Source organism: Mixophyes fleayi, chromosome 2 (assembly GCF_038048845.1).
Source record: "Mixophyes fleayi isolate aMixFle1 chromosome 2, aMixFle1.hap1, whole genome shotgun sequence".
NCBI classification, from domain to species: Eukaryota; Metazoa; Chordata; class Amphibia; order Anura; family Limnodynastidae; genus Mixophyes; species Mixophyes fleayi.
In genome coordinates, this window is record NC_134403.1 from 155,667,623 (window position 1) to 155,684,265 (window position 16,643).

Genomic DNA, 16,643 nt, shown 5'->3' on the forward strand with positions numbered 1-16,643 from the left:
CATTCAATATATGAGAAATGCTATATAACTATGTCAATCTACCTTTTCATAATTTTAATTTATCTGTAATGGATAATGTAACAGTAACAATAGCAGACAGGAAAATCAGCCAATAAACTGGTGTGACATATATGAGTCAGGAGTCTAGACTGTGACTTGATATAATAACTTATTTGTTCGTTAGAAGGATTGAGTAACAACTGTGATGTAGACTGTAGTCCCCCAAGTAATGCTGAACGAGATTGCCAAAAACAAAATATTCTTGTGAAAGGAAGAACAAAAATATCATATACATCTACAAGGGTAGTATCTCTTGGTCTCCAACATCTAATATATACTTTTAATATAATATATTAATTGTCTGCATATATCACATGAGATGGGGAGAAATCAAGGAAGTTGTGCTTTAGGGCAATAATTATACAGGAAACGTTCCTTGTTACTCTCCATGTATGTCAAAGGAGAGATAAGTTCACTAGCAGATGACTCTCAAAGATCAAATTAGGCATCCACAACCTAAGCTCAAGTAGAGAGAATTATGATGAGAACATAGTCCCAGAGGGCACAGAAGATGAATGCCTTCAACTTCCCTTGATCATATCTGACACACCTGTAGACTTTCCCTCCTCCTTTCTTGATTCCCAAAATCCATCTCAAATATCAAATGTAGGGAGTTTAACGTCCTATCCTGGTAGGTGCTAAGAAGAAACCCTAAAAAAAAAAAGGCAGGCTAGTGCTTCTGGCACTACCGAAGCTGATATAGGGAGTGTTGCCTATCCACGCCTGGTGCCATGGCTGCTCCAGAAATGGGTACAGGGGAAATAGGCCATAGCCTTTTGCTATACAAGAACTGGACTTAACCTAGCGCTTTGGGATTTATCTGTCCCCTCAGAGGAAACGGTGATAAGTAAGGTAAAAAGATACCTTGTATTATTCTATTATAATTCCTGCATGGTAATAGGGGACTGAGGTTCCATGGCTACTATCGTAAATAATAAAAATCCCCACCTACAAGAATGGCTATGACTGTGCCTTATGTATTGTGAATAAAAATCATCACTGGACACTGCAGCTTGATAACCAAAGGAGTCAATTTGTGATGCAATAAAATGTCAGCCCTTAACTCACAGCCACCTAACCTGCAGTGTTTAAATTTCAATTTACTCATTCATGGTTTGTTTGGAACTTGTGCTGATAAACCCTATGAGTTATCTAAGTAACCTTCTAATGTGTCTTAGAACAGAAAGGAAATAAAAGACATAGCAGGTATTCATTCTTCAAAGCGTTCAGTGAAGGATGCATAAAATAAGCAATACTACCATTAACATATATAATGGTAACTATCACAATATGCTGCCAAAGTAACTGCAATTTCATGCATAAAGAAAAGAATAAATGTAATCAGATGTTCATCAACTCAAGGTAATAAATTATGTAGTCACCCGACAGCAAAGATATGTAATCTCAAGAGTTTAGTTTTCCTTATATTGGGCAAGTAATAATGAAATACATAGTCCATGCTTCTATGCTTCTTGTGTTACATAGCAGATACCTTATGGCAAACAGGCTTTACTTACAAAATGTATGAAACACATAAAAGCTCATTACATAAGCTATAGTGTCAATGACATGCTTAGGAAAGAGGACATCTAAAATAACAGGTGTGATTCCTCAAATCTTGAATCCTATATTGAAACTTAGACAGAGATCTAATTAATTTGAATTTATGTGTTGATTCTTTGTAGTGATAATATACCTATCACATGTATCATGATAAGTAATATTTTTATTGTTATGGGAGCTAATGACAATCAGGTAAAAAAAAATTCAACATAGATTTATGATTGCACTGATAAGTGGCTGCTTATGCTGGCTGGACCAATGTTTATATAGCCAGTTTGGTAGTACTTGATTAATGTTGGCCAACCTCACATGTGTGGGCTGCTAATAACCTGACCTGCTTGAGTACCTGGTGAAAAGATGACCACATCAGCATGGGTGTTGGCTCATTGGCCTCTTACAGTGCAGCCATTCGCTCATCAAAATGGCAATTTTATTAAAGGTAAAACACAGGATGTGGGGTAAATATATATTTTTCACCCCCATATGACGTATTTTGCCTTTAATAAAATTTCCATTATAGATCCCACCTGAAAAAGCTACAAAAACCTGCAATTTTAAAAAAGATGCTTGATAAATGATGTGCCTAGTTTTTAACTGAGAAGACACACTAATAGTTGATATGTCCAGGACTATATAGGCAACAAAAAATAGCTTCTCACTTCAGTACTCTAAATATGAATAGTATGTTTTGTACAACATTTCATAGTTGTCCTTCAAATATAAATCATGTGTTGCTGTATAAAGTGAAAATATGTTTAATACAAAATGTAAAAAATGTGGTTATATAAAAATAGTAAAGTGAACATAGTCTGAATACAAAAAAGTACAAAGGTGCAATAGTTTCAATCACAAACAAAAAAAAGTAGAAAAAAAGCTTAGTTGACAGCTAAATTTTCAGCTGTTAAAGAAAAAGGGAACATGTGCACATCTCATTTTACCAGGTGCGGCAGTTTTGAACATTCAAAGGAAAGTAAAAACAGAGTGACGTCCTACAGCATAGATAAACGTTCATGCACAACCAAATCAACATTTGTTTTCAGAGGTGTGCCACAGCACTGTATGTCACTAGCTAACAATTCTACACAAAATAAAACCGCCATACTTGCTGAGAGAAATGTCGCTGATTGAAATGCTGTTCTGGAGTGACTATTTGGCGAGGCAAGGTGTCCAATTCACGAATAGATTCAATGGATACTTTTTGCGGTAGAACTTGGAAGAGTGACGTTACATACATTAGAATGGACTTCTTGTCAGGATGAGCTGTTGCAATATCTGGTTGTAAGAAAAAAAAAACATAAGTGTATATCAGTCACTGTAAATTATGCACATTAAATGTACCTAAAATCAGCTTCCAACCATGCAAGCAGGCTAATGAGCAGACGTTCGGCCTTTCCAGCACCCTCCCGAGACTAATTACAGCTCTATAATCATCTGTAAACTTTTTTCTAGATGTAGCATACCAATGAGTAAAATCACAGTCTAAAAATGGCAATGATTTCTCATTTAAACACATTTCAAACCATTATACTCGTTATTATACTAGAAAGACATAACTGAAGATTTAGTACACCACTGTATTCACAGTGAACAAAACTGTACATCAACTTTTATGAGGTGTTTGGCTTTGCATATCTGATTGGACAGATTACCGAATATATTTCAAGTATGTATATGTTGTTAAAACCTCTTAGGCAGGCCTGGCCAACCTGTGGCAATCCAGGTGTTGTGCAACTACAAATCCCTGCATGTCCGGCCAGCTATTAGCTGCTGTCTACTGGAAAAAGCATGCTGGGGCTTGTAGATTCACAATATCTGGAGAGCCACAGGTGAGCCAGGCCTGCTCTTACAAGTTATCCTACATTATACTGTATATTTATGTTAAACATAGTATTGTGGAGATTATAGCAATAACAAGAAGGTGCATTGTTTAATAAAATACCATACAACTCTTGTAGATTGAAGTTGTGAAATAAATTCACACAAATTGAATCGCTGCCTTCGATAGCGTAGATATTCTTAAAAATTGTAACTAACATAGGTTTAGCAGAAATCACAGTACAGAAATGAAAGTTTTAGGTGAAAAGTAGACCCTTTGCACACATGCAACAGAAGCTGTTATGTGCAGGCTGAACCAATATTCATGTAAACGCAACTTCTCAATTCACTAGGAGCAAAGTGCCTCTTATCTCAGAGATGTCACTAGGTCTCAGTGAATTAAAAGACTGAATGTTGGTTCAGCCCAAAAAATGCCTACCTCTATTTTGTGCAGATGACCCCGTTAAGAGATTGAGCTGGATTCTTGGAGATGAAGTTTTAGAGAAGTTCAGCCAAAAACTTTCCAACCCCAAGACAACCATGCCTAGCCAGAAAGCCTGACAAAATAATTATATCTCTTACCTCTGATATAAATAATGTTTTTACCATTTGATGATAGTTTAAAGTGCCATGTTCTGACAGAATCACCTATCATTGACTCCCCATATAAATATTTGAACAACTGGCGTATACTTTTGTTTATAGACTCTGTTTGTATTGTAATTTTGGTATTGCCACCAGATATGCTTTTTAAATATGTTTTTTTAATAATGTAAAATTAAGAATGCTTAACTTATAATCATTGATAATAAAACAAAATCTTTTAATATCATGGGTCTTTTGCCTTTCGACTTTTTCTAGAGAATATTTAATCCGGAGATTACTTGTTTATGTGCATTTTAAGATTATTTCTTTCTTAATAAAAAAAAACAAAACAGTGAGTTAATGAAAATATATTTGTACTTAATTTAATTAAATTAAGCTTTACACAGTTACTTTAGTATGTTGGATAGGCTGTATAGTTCATTGTTGTTATTGGTGTCTACCTCCAGCTTTTGTTACTTTACAGTACTTGGCAGCATCCAAAAAAGTTATTTTTATTAAGATTACATTTATTTTATCTTTATTTTCACAGTGCTGTTGTGGTTAGGGGATAATTATTACTTTGCAGTAGATAATGTGGCAGAGTGACCATCCTTTCCTAGAAATGCCTTCAGTATACCCATGTCTTTCATTCTGGTTGGGGAACTTCTGTTGCTCTGTAAATGCCATTATCTTGGTCCATAAACCCTTGTACATCAGTAAAATGTAGATGCCTTTGTGCAAACGGAGGCACAGGACAAGTCCAAAGCTGCCTTTATTCTGCACAACAGATCAATCGCGCTTTATAAATAACTTTATTTTCCTTGATTTTTCATATAATTGTAGTGGAACTCAAGAAAGTTGATTTTTTTTCCTTAAACAAACTGACCTTTAATTTTACAAGACTACACTTTATCCCTCGGGTCAGTGATGATTAATAAAAGTTAAACAACAATAAAAAAATTATAATAATAAATTGAATAAATGCTAACCCTTCTAGATTATTATTGAAAAGTGAAAGTAAAATAAACAACCATAGATACTAATTAGGAAAGATACAAATTATATAAAGCAATGGAGAGGTTTACTATTCTTTTTATTCCCAGAGGTGAGAAAAAAAAAAAAAAAAAAGTGTTTATTTTAAGCACCCAAGATATACTGGGTCTGATTCATTAAGGAAAGTTAAGCAAAAGTAAGTAAGTAAGGCAAAACCATGTTGCATTGGAGGGGGAGGTAAATTTAAAATGTGGTGGCAGATTTTTAGTTGGAGTAGGGCATGTCCTAGATCAATTTTAAATTTCAGTGTAAAATAAAGCTAATACGAATTTGTGTGCTACATGAAAAAACAGCCAGCATTTTGCTTATGTGCAAAATAATAAACTAATTTGCACCCCTTGCATTGCAACATGGTTTTGTCCAGAAAATTTGAGAAAACTTACTCAATTTTTTGCTTAACTTTCCTTAATGAATCAGGCCCACTAGGTTTTTAAAATGATCTTTCAGAGCCATACGTTTTAAGGCTAAAAGATACATATCACATTACAACACATGTAATATATTACACAAGATGGCAACATAAATACATAGAAGGAAAATATGGGCACATAAGATGGAGGCTGGACAGTGTATGTGGTACAGTAATGGATTGGATGTAGATCCTACGTAATCAGGGGCCCCACATACAGTTAAACCACCCACCTGGTCAGCTTAGCTAATCTGCAGAAAAAGACTAGTGGCTCAGACAGTGGGTCCCCATTAAAAGGCTACATAGTGGGTGTGGATGTTGTCTATGGGTGGGAGAGGTCTTCACAAGAGGAATCCCCCTTTAATAACATATTGTAGTCAGTCTAATATATCATAGAATTAAAATAGAATTTAAGGAACAATCCCTTAATCAGTTATTGTCAGATAAATAGCCAGTGTCGTATTGCTATCAATCATAAAGCATATTTTGTGAAGCAATGTCCTGACCATTATTTTATTAAGGGCTGATATTGCATATCATCTATCAAACACATTCTATTAGCATACAGTGATTTTGGACTTGATAGGGATCAATCACCAGAACTCCTTAGACATTATACAGTGACAAATGAGGTAAGCTGACAAAGTTATTAACTTATTTGCAGCCACTTCCAAAATTAGATGTCTGCAGGTTCAAATATTTCCAAAATATAAAGAGCATAAAACTTAAGTATTGTGACAGTTTAAAACATTTCAGTAAAAAATAATCAAACTGTATCCTAGTGAAGCTTTATTTAGTCATATAAAATAGCATTGAGAGAAGATTATATTGGTGCACAAATTCTGTAAAACTATTAACCTAGAAGGTGTATGGATAAATTAATTCATGGTTTGCTCATATGTATTGTGGCAATTATTATGTTTTTGACCACTTCACTAAAGTTATTGTTATGCTTTATTCCTAAAGCTCACACATATTACTTAGAACAAGGTAATAATAAGCAAGCAAAACAACCATAACATGATTACAATACAGTGACACACACTGACGACAGAACTTTAGAAAACTACTATGACAATTGTGTCATAATAACATATGTACTAGTTGCTATGTTTAGATGGACAACATTGGCTGAAGATGAGAGTATATGTCACTGAGTCTCAATTTAAGAACATTGGGCCTGATTCATTAAGGAACTTAAATTAAGAAGTCTCTTATTTAAGTCTCATGGACAAAACCATGTTACAATGCAAGGGGTGAAAATTAGTATTCTGTTTTGCACAGAAGTTAAATACTGACTGTTTTTTCATGTAGCACACAAATACTTGATAGCTTATTTGTATACTGAAATTTAAAGTTGATATTTGTGTGCTACAGAAAAAAACAGTCAGTATTTAACTTATGTGCAAAACAGAAAACTAATTTTCACCCCTTGCATTGTAACATGGTTTTGTCCAGGAGACTTAAATAAGAGACTTCTTAATTTAAGTTCTTTAATGAATCAGGCCCATGGTGGTATTTAAGAACATGGTATTATTTGCATATCACGCAAGATTCTCAGAGTCAATGAATAAATAAATAATGATCTCAATCAACTATTTTCATATTAATGTGTAAGTAAGGAAAACAATTATACATGATGTGGATATAGTTTATCCTATATATTGTAAGCTTGCGAGCAGAGCCCCTGTACCTCTTTGTCTGTTTTACCCAGTATTGTTTATTACTGTGTTTGTCCCCAATTGTAAAGCATTACAGAATTTGCTAGTGCTATTTAAATAAATGGTGATGATGATGATGTTGATGATACAGTTACAGTACATATATGATGCTATATGCTGCAAACATATATTGAACAGCCTCAAAATGCACTTACTACAAACTTGTATTGCTCATTTACATAGGCCTGAAGAATGCTGACATCAGTGCCTCACTATACTGAAATAACAGAAAACAAAAAATATACTACAAATCCTTTTTAAAACAAATGAAAAGAGCTATGAGTAGTGGGACATCATATATCGGAATTTCAACTATTACCAGTACAAATGCAAGAGATACCCTGCTAACCAATTTGATTTTCTTTTAAATACTGTATGAATACATATGACAAACAGATAAAGGTTTTAAACTACACATTATATTAAAGTGGGGAAATGGTATAATTTTGTATTCACATATAATTCTTTCCTACATTAAGCCGAATTCTCCACCACATTCCTGGATTTAAGAGTTTGCTAGTCTTGCTGGATGCACTGTTATCTTGTTGTAAATTGCCACTTGCACATGAATACACTGGCGCCATGAAGGAATACAAGTGTCCCACAATGTTTTTCAGAAATCCTGCAGCATTTACTTTACTGATAACAGGTAATTACCAGTCTGTATGGTCATTATTAAGTGTTATTTTACTAATGTCAGAGCATCTGTTTTATTTATTTATTTTTATTTCCTATTCATGTGTCCCCAGTTCCCTAGTGAGTGGGTACAGAGCAACCTGCAGCCAATCAGATCATCAAAATGTCATGCACAGAGTATTTCATGAAGTGAGTTGATGATGTTGCTGACTGATGGGTTGCATGTAACAGATAGACTGGAGTGGGTTGTACTGCACAAGACATCAGCATCATCAGAGGTGGAACTACCAGTGGTGAGGCTTTTGCACTTAGCAATCTTATATATACTTAGCAATCCAATGGAGCCCGGAACCCGGCATCCTCCTCCCCGCTAACTCCTCCCTGGCTGTCGGCATTACGTCATCAAACCTGGCATTGTCAGTGAGGAGTAACACAGTGAGGAGCCAGAAGAAAACAGAAGAGAAATAGAGGAAATCAAATTGACCCTAGTCGCTCTCTCTATCTGAGTGTGTATGTTAGGAAATTTAGATTGTAAGCTCCAATGGGGCAGGGACTGATGTGAATGAGTTCTCTGTACAGCGCTGCAGAATAAGTGGCGCTATATAAATAGCTGATGATGATGATGATGCAGACATGCCGGGTGCCTGGAAAGCGAGACTGTGTTACGTGCCTCATGGCTTAACCATCCATATTGAAACATCAGAACTGGTCAGGGGTGAAATTCTACATAAAGAACTGAACTACATATCAGCTTTAAAGACAGATCAAACTTGTTGAAATGATGCGCAGTGGTTGAACAGGGCTGTAACCTGCATGGCTAGTTATTGGTGTAAGGGGCATGCGGATGTGCTCAGACGGCCAGAATACATGAAACTTTCCCTACCATTGTTATGATTTATTCATTTATGTATGCGGGAATGTGGATGTCCTCAGAGAGTCAAAATACATTACACTTCCCCCATCTTGCAGTCTGTGTCAGTACTTTCTCAAAGTCAAAGTGTAAATCTCATGTGGTAACTCTGGTGACAAACCGCTCCTACACATACCCCTATGATTGTACTGTCGACAGAGCATTGGGAGAGGGGTGTCCCTATACGCCATGTTCCAGACATGGGTCCTCGCGATGCAATAAAAACAGTATGTGTCTGTTGTGTGAGAGGGGGGGGGGGGCTCAAAGCAGATTTTTGCACCTCTGATCATCATCAATTATATAGCGCCACCAATTACGTAGCACTGTACAGAAAATATTTGTGATTCACATCAGTCCCTGCCCCATTGGAGCTTACAGTCTACATTGCTTAACACACACACACACACACACACACACACACACACACATTGAACTCACGACCCCAGTGCTGTGAGGCTAAAAACTGTGCCACCATGCTGCCCACAACAGTGAAATGTTCAGGGGAGGGCTGGCAAAGTTTAGACTCGACTTAGCAGCCTATTTTAAAAGGAAAAAAATGCAGGTGGCCCAGTGACCCAGCTTAAGATAGCCCACTAAGGGACTGGACTGGGGGGCAGATGCCCCCCTAACCCCCAGCCCATCCTGCCCCTGGAGATGTTCAGGTCAGACTGTTGCTAGATGATTTGTGCTTCTATCTGAAACAAAGTTCATGCATCCAACTTGTTTTGCTATATCCTGCTCCATACATTAATATGAAAAAGAAGGTACCAGTACTGGGTAATGTTTTTCTGGTATCCTAGTGTTTGTGAGGTTTAGTTCACTGTAACCAAACATTCTGTTTTTTCACTTACAGGAACATCATATCAGAATATGCATTGATAAATTGTATATTCTGATATATTTCTTTCAGTATAATTGTTACATTAGATGTTGTAGGTTATTGACTGTAGCCCATCTGTTCTCTCTTTCTCTATCATTTCAGTGACTTATTGTGTACACTTCTGAAGTATTTACACAGGTGCTTTTGTTATGTTAGCGCCAACATCTTAGCCAGTTCATTCATTTGTGTAATCATTTTGGCTTTTTAACCATATTACTATGTTTTTATTACCATGTGTATAGCAACAGATTATTCTAAATTCTAGATTTGTTAAGGATATAAACTGTTTTGATTATAGACTGAAATGTGCAAGTGGTCAAGGGGAGTGCTTGGGGTATTTAAAAGTTGATGTAGTTGTATAAGGGGTTTATTACTATGCCTTAAGACAGAAACTGTGGCAGTGGGTGTGTCTCAAAATAACAGATTAATAATATTTGTTTCATAGCCAACTTGTTACTGTTCACTATGTGTAGAGTTACCAAATGTTTTATTTTAATAAAAGAGGTCATTATGTGCTGGACACAGCCAAGCAACAATAAATAATAGTAAGAAATCTATACATGGGTAAAGGGTGAAAAGGCATTTTTATCATGCAGGGAGTATACTGCATTCTTAAACAAGTAGCATACAGGTACTATCCAGCTTTATGTTTCCACTGTGGTTTAGAGCTGATCTAGGATGTGCTCCCCCTGTCAACTTTAAATCTCAGCACGTATTATACATTTCCCCCTGTTACAGCACAATACAGTTTGCAAAACTGCACCTTATTTACATGATTTACTCCTAATTCTAAATGAGGCCCAAAACGTTTAGAGCTCAGATGTCTCCTCAGAGATGAAAGAGGGCACAAGGGTATGTGACTAGTGCAATACTCTTCCATATAGAGGACATTGGATGATCTCATGAGGTTTGATGAATGATTTCATTATTGAAGTACTAGGATGCAGCTGGGAATGTAACTAGACGTTTGTGGGCCCCATAACAAAATTTTGCAAGGGCCCTCTCATGTACATGAAACAGACAATATCTATCCTCCTACGGCTTATTGAAGCTTCCTTTACTAATTAGTGCCTGATTGCTGTTATAGTAATTTTTAGGAAACAGTTGAGGTACTGTTGCTGTATTAGGCTTTGGCTCACCTTACTGCCAGCCCTGTAAGAGCTGTACCCCCTGCTACCACTGTAGTTCTGCCCATGGGTGCAGGGTTCATGTGCAAAATGCACTGTATGAGTAATGTTGTTTGTTAGAGATTATATGTAGTGACTACTACTCATGTAGGAAGCAACGGAGAGATATAAGAATGTATGTGGTTGGTCTCACTTATGCAAAAACTTTATAAATTGCTGGCTGTAAAACACATGGAACAGGTCCCAAAATGTAGAAATATTAATACTTCATGCCCCAGAATGACTTCTACTGCACAATCTCATGCTGTAGCAGAGGGACTCCTGACTGTTCCACTTCAATGTTAATCTTTGCCAGGTTACAACCATGTGGACAACAAATGTAAGCCTGGTTTTCTAGCTGTTTTAGTAACCTGGTTGAGGTCTTCACCTGCCTCTGATTTGCAATTTAAAACCCCTATATAAAAAAGTTGGGCAGAATAGGAAGAAAAACTCTTTTCTCCATAAAGGTTAGGCTGCTAACCTGGAGACTGAGAAGGCATAACATTTCTGTCTCAAAAAAGCTTCTAGATTCCTGATCATCAGTTCCTTTGATGTTGCTAGCCTAAAGCTGTATTCATCCCTTAATGTTAAAGAGAAGCTGTATTAATGTTTTTCTGCTCAAATTAGTCTTTTTTTCATTTGTGTTCATGCTTGCTAATTTCGAGGAACATTTTATTTCAACAATTCTCAAGATTTGTGTCAAAGGTGCCGATTAAATTACTAGGGATGAGTTGTGGAGTGCCTCCAGAATGGTCACAAAGACACTCCACGGCTAAGCAACATTGCAGAATTTTCCCTCATACCCCATAGAGGTAAAATCTGTAATGTTGGGGGTACCGTAGTACCCGGAAATGTGCGCATTCAGACATCACGCTGATTGAATAGGCCTCTTAGACTTCCGACTACACTACAATTTCCAGATTTTATAACATTTTCATATTTCTGTATAGCTAACAGCAAGATATCATGATAATTGTAAAATTGTAAAGCGCTACGGAATTTGCTGACGCTATATAAATAAATGTTGACGATGGTGATGATAAGAGCAGCCACAAAACAATGGTCATTACATTGAAAGAACAGGAGCCTAAAAGTATATATATGAGAAAATAAGGTGTTAGCACACATTGGTAACAGAACATGCAATTATAAGGTCTAATTAAAAATAATATACATGTATCCTGATCATTCTCCTCCAATCATTCTGTTCCTATTACAAATATAGGATGTATTATGTTTGTTCTTTTTATCTATTTGCAGACGTTCCTTGGATGTAACAAGGAAAAAAAGTGTTGACTCTAATCAATACCAATGAGTTGAGTGTTACCGTTTCATCACAGATATCTGACATGAAGGGTATTGAGACATTGTCGAACAATGTCTTTATAAGAGCCACCATTCACTACTTTAGATAATAAATGGATGAACGTGTTGTGGCCAGATGGAAAAGGTCACTGCTTAAAAGTCACATGGGAATATGTAACTATGATGATGTAAGTACATGTAATATACATTTTGCCAGAACAGACTTCCAGCACTAATACAACCAACTTCTGGTATGCTATACTGTCCATATCATGTAGACTGTAGTATCATAATTGTGTGTGCGTTTTTGTTTTTGTTTTTTACTCATGCATCTTCTGGGAAAAAAACGCTGATACTGGCTCTACTCAACATTGCAAAAAGCTGAAGTCACAAGCTCATTGTTTTTTGGGGGGAGGGGGGTTTGAGAATTTTTTTTATTGAAGATTTTCCAAAACAGGATATACAGAAAAAGAAAATGAACCAGATCACAGAAAATCAGGATAAGACACAAGTTACATTACACACAGGTTCAAAATAACATATCAATATTAATACATATGTCAATTAAGAGAGCAGCCATGGGATAAGACCAAGTTTGAGCAAACTTCATTGTATGGCACACACCGTGTTGGGTGGGGGAGGGGGGGAAGTTTGTTAAAGGAGAAAGAGAGGAAAGGAGAAAGAGAGGAAAGAAGAAAGAAGGGGAGGGAACGGGGGAGGGAAGAAGGGTTTGTTAGTATAGGGAAAAATAGCAGAGGGAGAAGTTGGGAGGAATAGAGAGAGATTTAAAAAAGTAGATTGTGTTCTCAAGACTCATAGTGGGTATGATACATTAAGAGATATGTTGTGTAGAGGCAAAATAGTTTTGCCAAAGATGTCATGTTGAGAGGAATTGGTTTGGATGGTCATTTAATATACTAGTCATATGTTCTAGATTATATATCTGCAAAACATTCTGAATTAGAGATAGTGGGGTATTCAGCTATCTTCCAATTTCTAGCTATTAGACATCTAGTGGCAGTAAGAATGTGGCTTGGGAGTTTCCAAATAAGTTTGTGAGTATCAGGGGGAAGACGAGGGAGAAGAAAATAAGAGAGAACGAAGATTAGCTATTTTAGGAATAAGGTCAGCCACTTCTCGACAGAAAGGGACAATTTTAGGAGAGCTCCACCAAACAGTTACCAGTTACAAATAGCAAAAGAGGGAGAGGCACATCCATTAGCGAGGACTATAGCTGAGGGATTGTAATATAAAGAAGCTATTCCTTTGAGAAAAGTACTGTGGATACCAGCAGCTTTAAGAACTTTGCGCATGAAAGGCCAAAAGACGCGATCAAACGCTTTCTCTGCATCAAGAGCCACCACCAGAGCAGGTGACTTGTTAGCAGCATAAATTAAGTCAATGATGTTTCTGGATTTATCCGCTGCTTGGCGGTTAGGGATGAAACCCACCTGATCCGGATGGAGTAGAGAGGGAATCCCTCGGACAAGACGGTTAGCTAAAATTTTGGCAAAAAGTTTGAAGTGGACATTTAGCATAGAGATCGGACAGTAACGTGCTCATTGATTTGGATCTTTACCCTCTTTGGGGATTATAACTATATTCGCCCTGGTGGTGGCTCCGCCAAATTTCCTACCTAGAAGAATAGAATTAAACAAATCCAATAGCATGAGGGAGAGGGCTGGGAGCATTTCTGTATAGTACGGCTGTGAAGCCATCAGGGCCTGGGGCAGAAGAGTTTTTGAGGGATATGAAAGTAGGTTTTAGTTCTTCTGACGTTATCTCATTGTTCAGAAGGGACAATTGAGAGTCATCTAACGTAGGGAGATGTCAAGACTCTAAAAACCTAATGGTTCTAGAAGTTCATTGTTTTATGATGACCAACCAATAGCTGCCCATATTATAGACTGTTAGTAGCAGGGCTTTGTGGCAAGATTAGCAGCTTGAAGGCATAGATCACTCCATATAAGTTACTGGATAAGAGTTACTTAATTACCATAAATTTGGGTACATCAGACTTTCAGCATTCTTAGAACCGTATTAACAGAAATACAGGATATATGCTTCTTCTCTCTGCAGCTATTGTGTGCATGTGAATACCTCTAATCAACAACACTGACTTGAACTGGCAGATTCATAACTCTAGAACAGCAATTGGGAATTAGATGATACAGTCTTCTGAGATTGTCCTTGATTTCAGTGAAGAAACAACACATAGTGCCCTAAGAGGCTATAATAGATGCCTTAAGGTATTGGAATGGAGCAGAAAAATTGGCTGATGAACATGGAAAAAGAAAGCAAGATCAACACTTCAGATCATCACAGCAGAGGGAAAAAGAAACCACTGTAATTGTGGTAGATAGCACACAGAAGCACAGGTTTCTATTAATTTAGAGAAATACTTTACATTTCCCTGGAACAGGTTGTTAGGTTCCAACCTCAAATAAAAATCATTGTTTAATATTTACATTATGAATGTCCTGATAGGCATGTCTGTGATACATAAATTGGACAAATAAGTTATAGTACAAAATGTCTAAATCCTATAGGATAAGTCTTAAAATCATTGGACAAGATTTCATTTTATAGGGAAATACTGACAAGAGTTGTAATCCCTATCTATTTCAATTTCATTCAATGAACAGGTGGCCTTTGTGTCTCCATTGTCGAGGTAGGCATGTCTATAATACAGACGTTAATGTGGGCAACCATCATGAGAAAATTAAATATGTAAATAATAGCTGAAGATTTTATTTTGCAGGAGGATTATGACAAGGTTTTAATCCTTGTGGTTGTTACAAGCTAAAGTAGCACTGTTGGGATCACTGATGAGGCCTGGGAATGTAGGATCCCCCTCCACAGGTTTGAAAAGGTGTAGTTACACACCTGTCCACAGCCCCAGGATAGAGCTTAGACAGCTGAGTAGAGACCTGGAGATAGCAGGAACTGTGGTGTCTTTCAGAAAGCAAGACTGGAGAGAGGCTTAACAGGCAGCCAAATACAGTAATAAGAGAAAGACCGGAGAAGACATTTTTGTGGAGAGAGCTGAGGAGACAGCCAAGCGAGGGATTACAGAGGAACTGAGCAGAGGACCAAGGCTAGGGGAGGGTGGTGAAGGAGAAATAAGTGATCAGTGAGAATTCTGTGGTGGAGAAATGTACTGAGCAGGGGTGGATTGACATTTTCTTAGGGGGGTTCCGTCACTTTTAAAAGGGGTAAGCTGCTTGCAAACGCTCAGTAAGTATAGGTGCCTGACAGCTGAGAGGCAGTTAGAGGAGGTTACCCTGATCGTCCCCCTCTGGATATGACAGTGGTAATGAGAGGGCTGCAAACATGCATGCATAGAAATATATGTGTATATCATGCCTCCCAACTGTCCTTATTTTGGGGGATGGGGAACCTTGCCCTAAAGTCACACCAGTGGTGTTCTTTTACTAGCCCTCCATCAAAAATTTTGGTGAACCTCCCCCCTATAACCCAATATATAGAGCTTCTGTCTGTCCCTTGCTCCTATTACGATGACTACAATTAGTGGAGACAATGGGGAGGGGGGGTGTCAGTGGCTATTATGACAAGGTCAGTGGGACCCCATCTGAGTTGGTTTGTGATGGAGCTAGCAACTGCATGAACCAATAGGTTAAGAGGCTACAATAGGGTCTGACATATCTCTCAGTGACCCTGACTACTATACAGTAGTAGTACCCCTCTTCTGGCTAGTTTATATAGCGGGTCCATCCTAATAGCAACTATACAAACTTAAGCCTTTTATATTGGCTAGTATACAAAGTAGACCATCCTATTTTTGTAGATAACCATCCACTTCTGTAACTACCCTAGAGTAGAACCCCTCACACTCCAGTGGCCAGTGTAGAGTAGTCCTACAAATCTGGTGTTCCCCACCCCATTATGTGCTCACCATTCCCTGATCTGCCACTTGCTAGGAAGAAGATGTTACTGACAGTTCCTGGCAGCTCCTTACTCCTAGTAATGAACAACCCTCCAGTCCCAAACATAAAACTCTCCTTCATCCACTAATGGTGATCCCCTGCTTCAACATCATATCTGTAAAACGAATAGAAGAATATTTGTATCCTTCTCTGTTTTCAGCACTGGATTAATTTTTTTCAGCTCTAAGCATGGCCTTGTTATGAATACATAAAAACTCTTTCTATGTAAGGTTCTCTGTACAGCGCAGTGAAATATAATTGGCGCTATATAAATAAACCTTCAGAATAATAATAAGGTAGATTTCTAGTAATTCTCCTTTATTATTCTTCTATTGCTAACATAGCTCAAGATGGTTTCCTCCATTTCAGTTTCCTTTAAATGCAATTTGACTCTCATAGTATCAACATTTAAGTTACAGTGTACCCGTTTCCTACACCCAGCGGAAGGAGTCATTATATTGACATGCTATATTCTCATGAATTTTGGCTCATGCCTATAAAATTGCTATGTTCACTATATGTAGTTCAAGTGAAAACTGGGAGCAGTCATCTTGTTTCCTCTGCTGATGTATAACAAAATATAATTCATATAC

The 16,643-nt window shown here is 37.3% G+C and overlaps 1 protein-coding gene across 8 annotated transcripts in view; it reads right to left on the reverse strand.

Moving 5' to 3' along the window:
* DMD (dystrophin) overlaps positions 1 to 16,643 on the reverse strand; it is a 1,967,742-nt gene that overhangs the window by 1,327,876 nt on the left and 623,223 nt on the right. For all 8 annotated transcript variants that reach the window (XM_075200299.1, XM_075200300.1, XM_075200296.1 and 5 more), the window contains exon 8: positions 2,726 to 2,895. In XM_075200299.1, the coding sequence (XP_075056400.1) occupies positions 2,726 to 2,895 (170 nt within the window). The remainder of the gene's footprint in view (positions 1 to 2,725; positions 2,896 to 16,643) is intronic.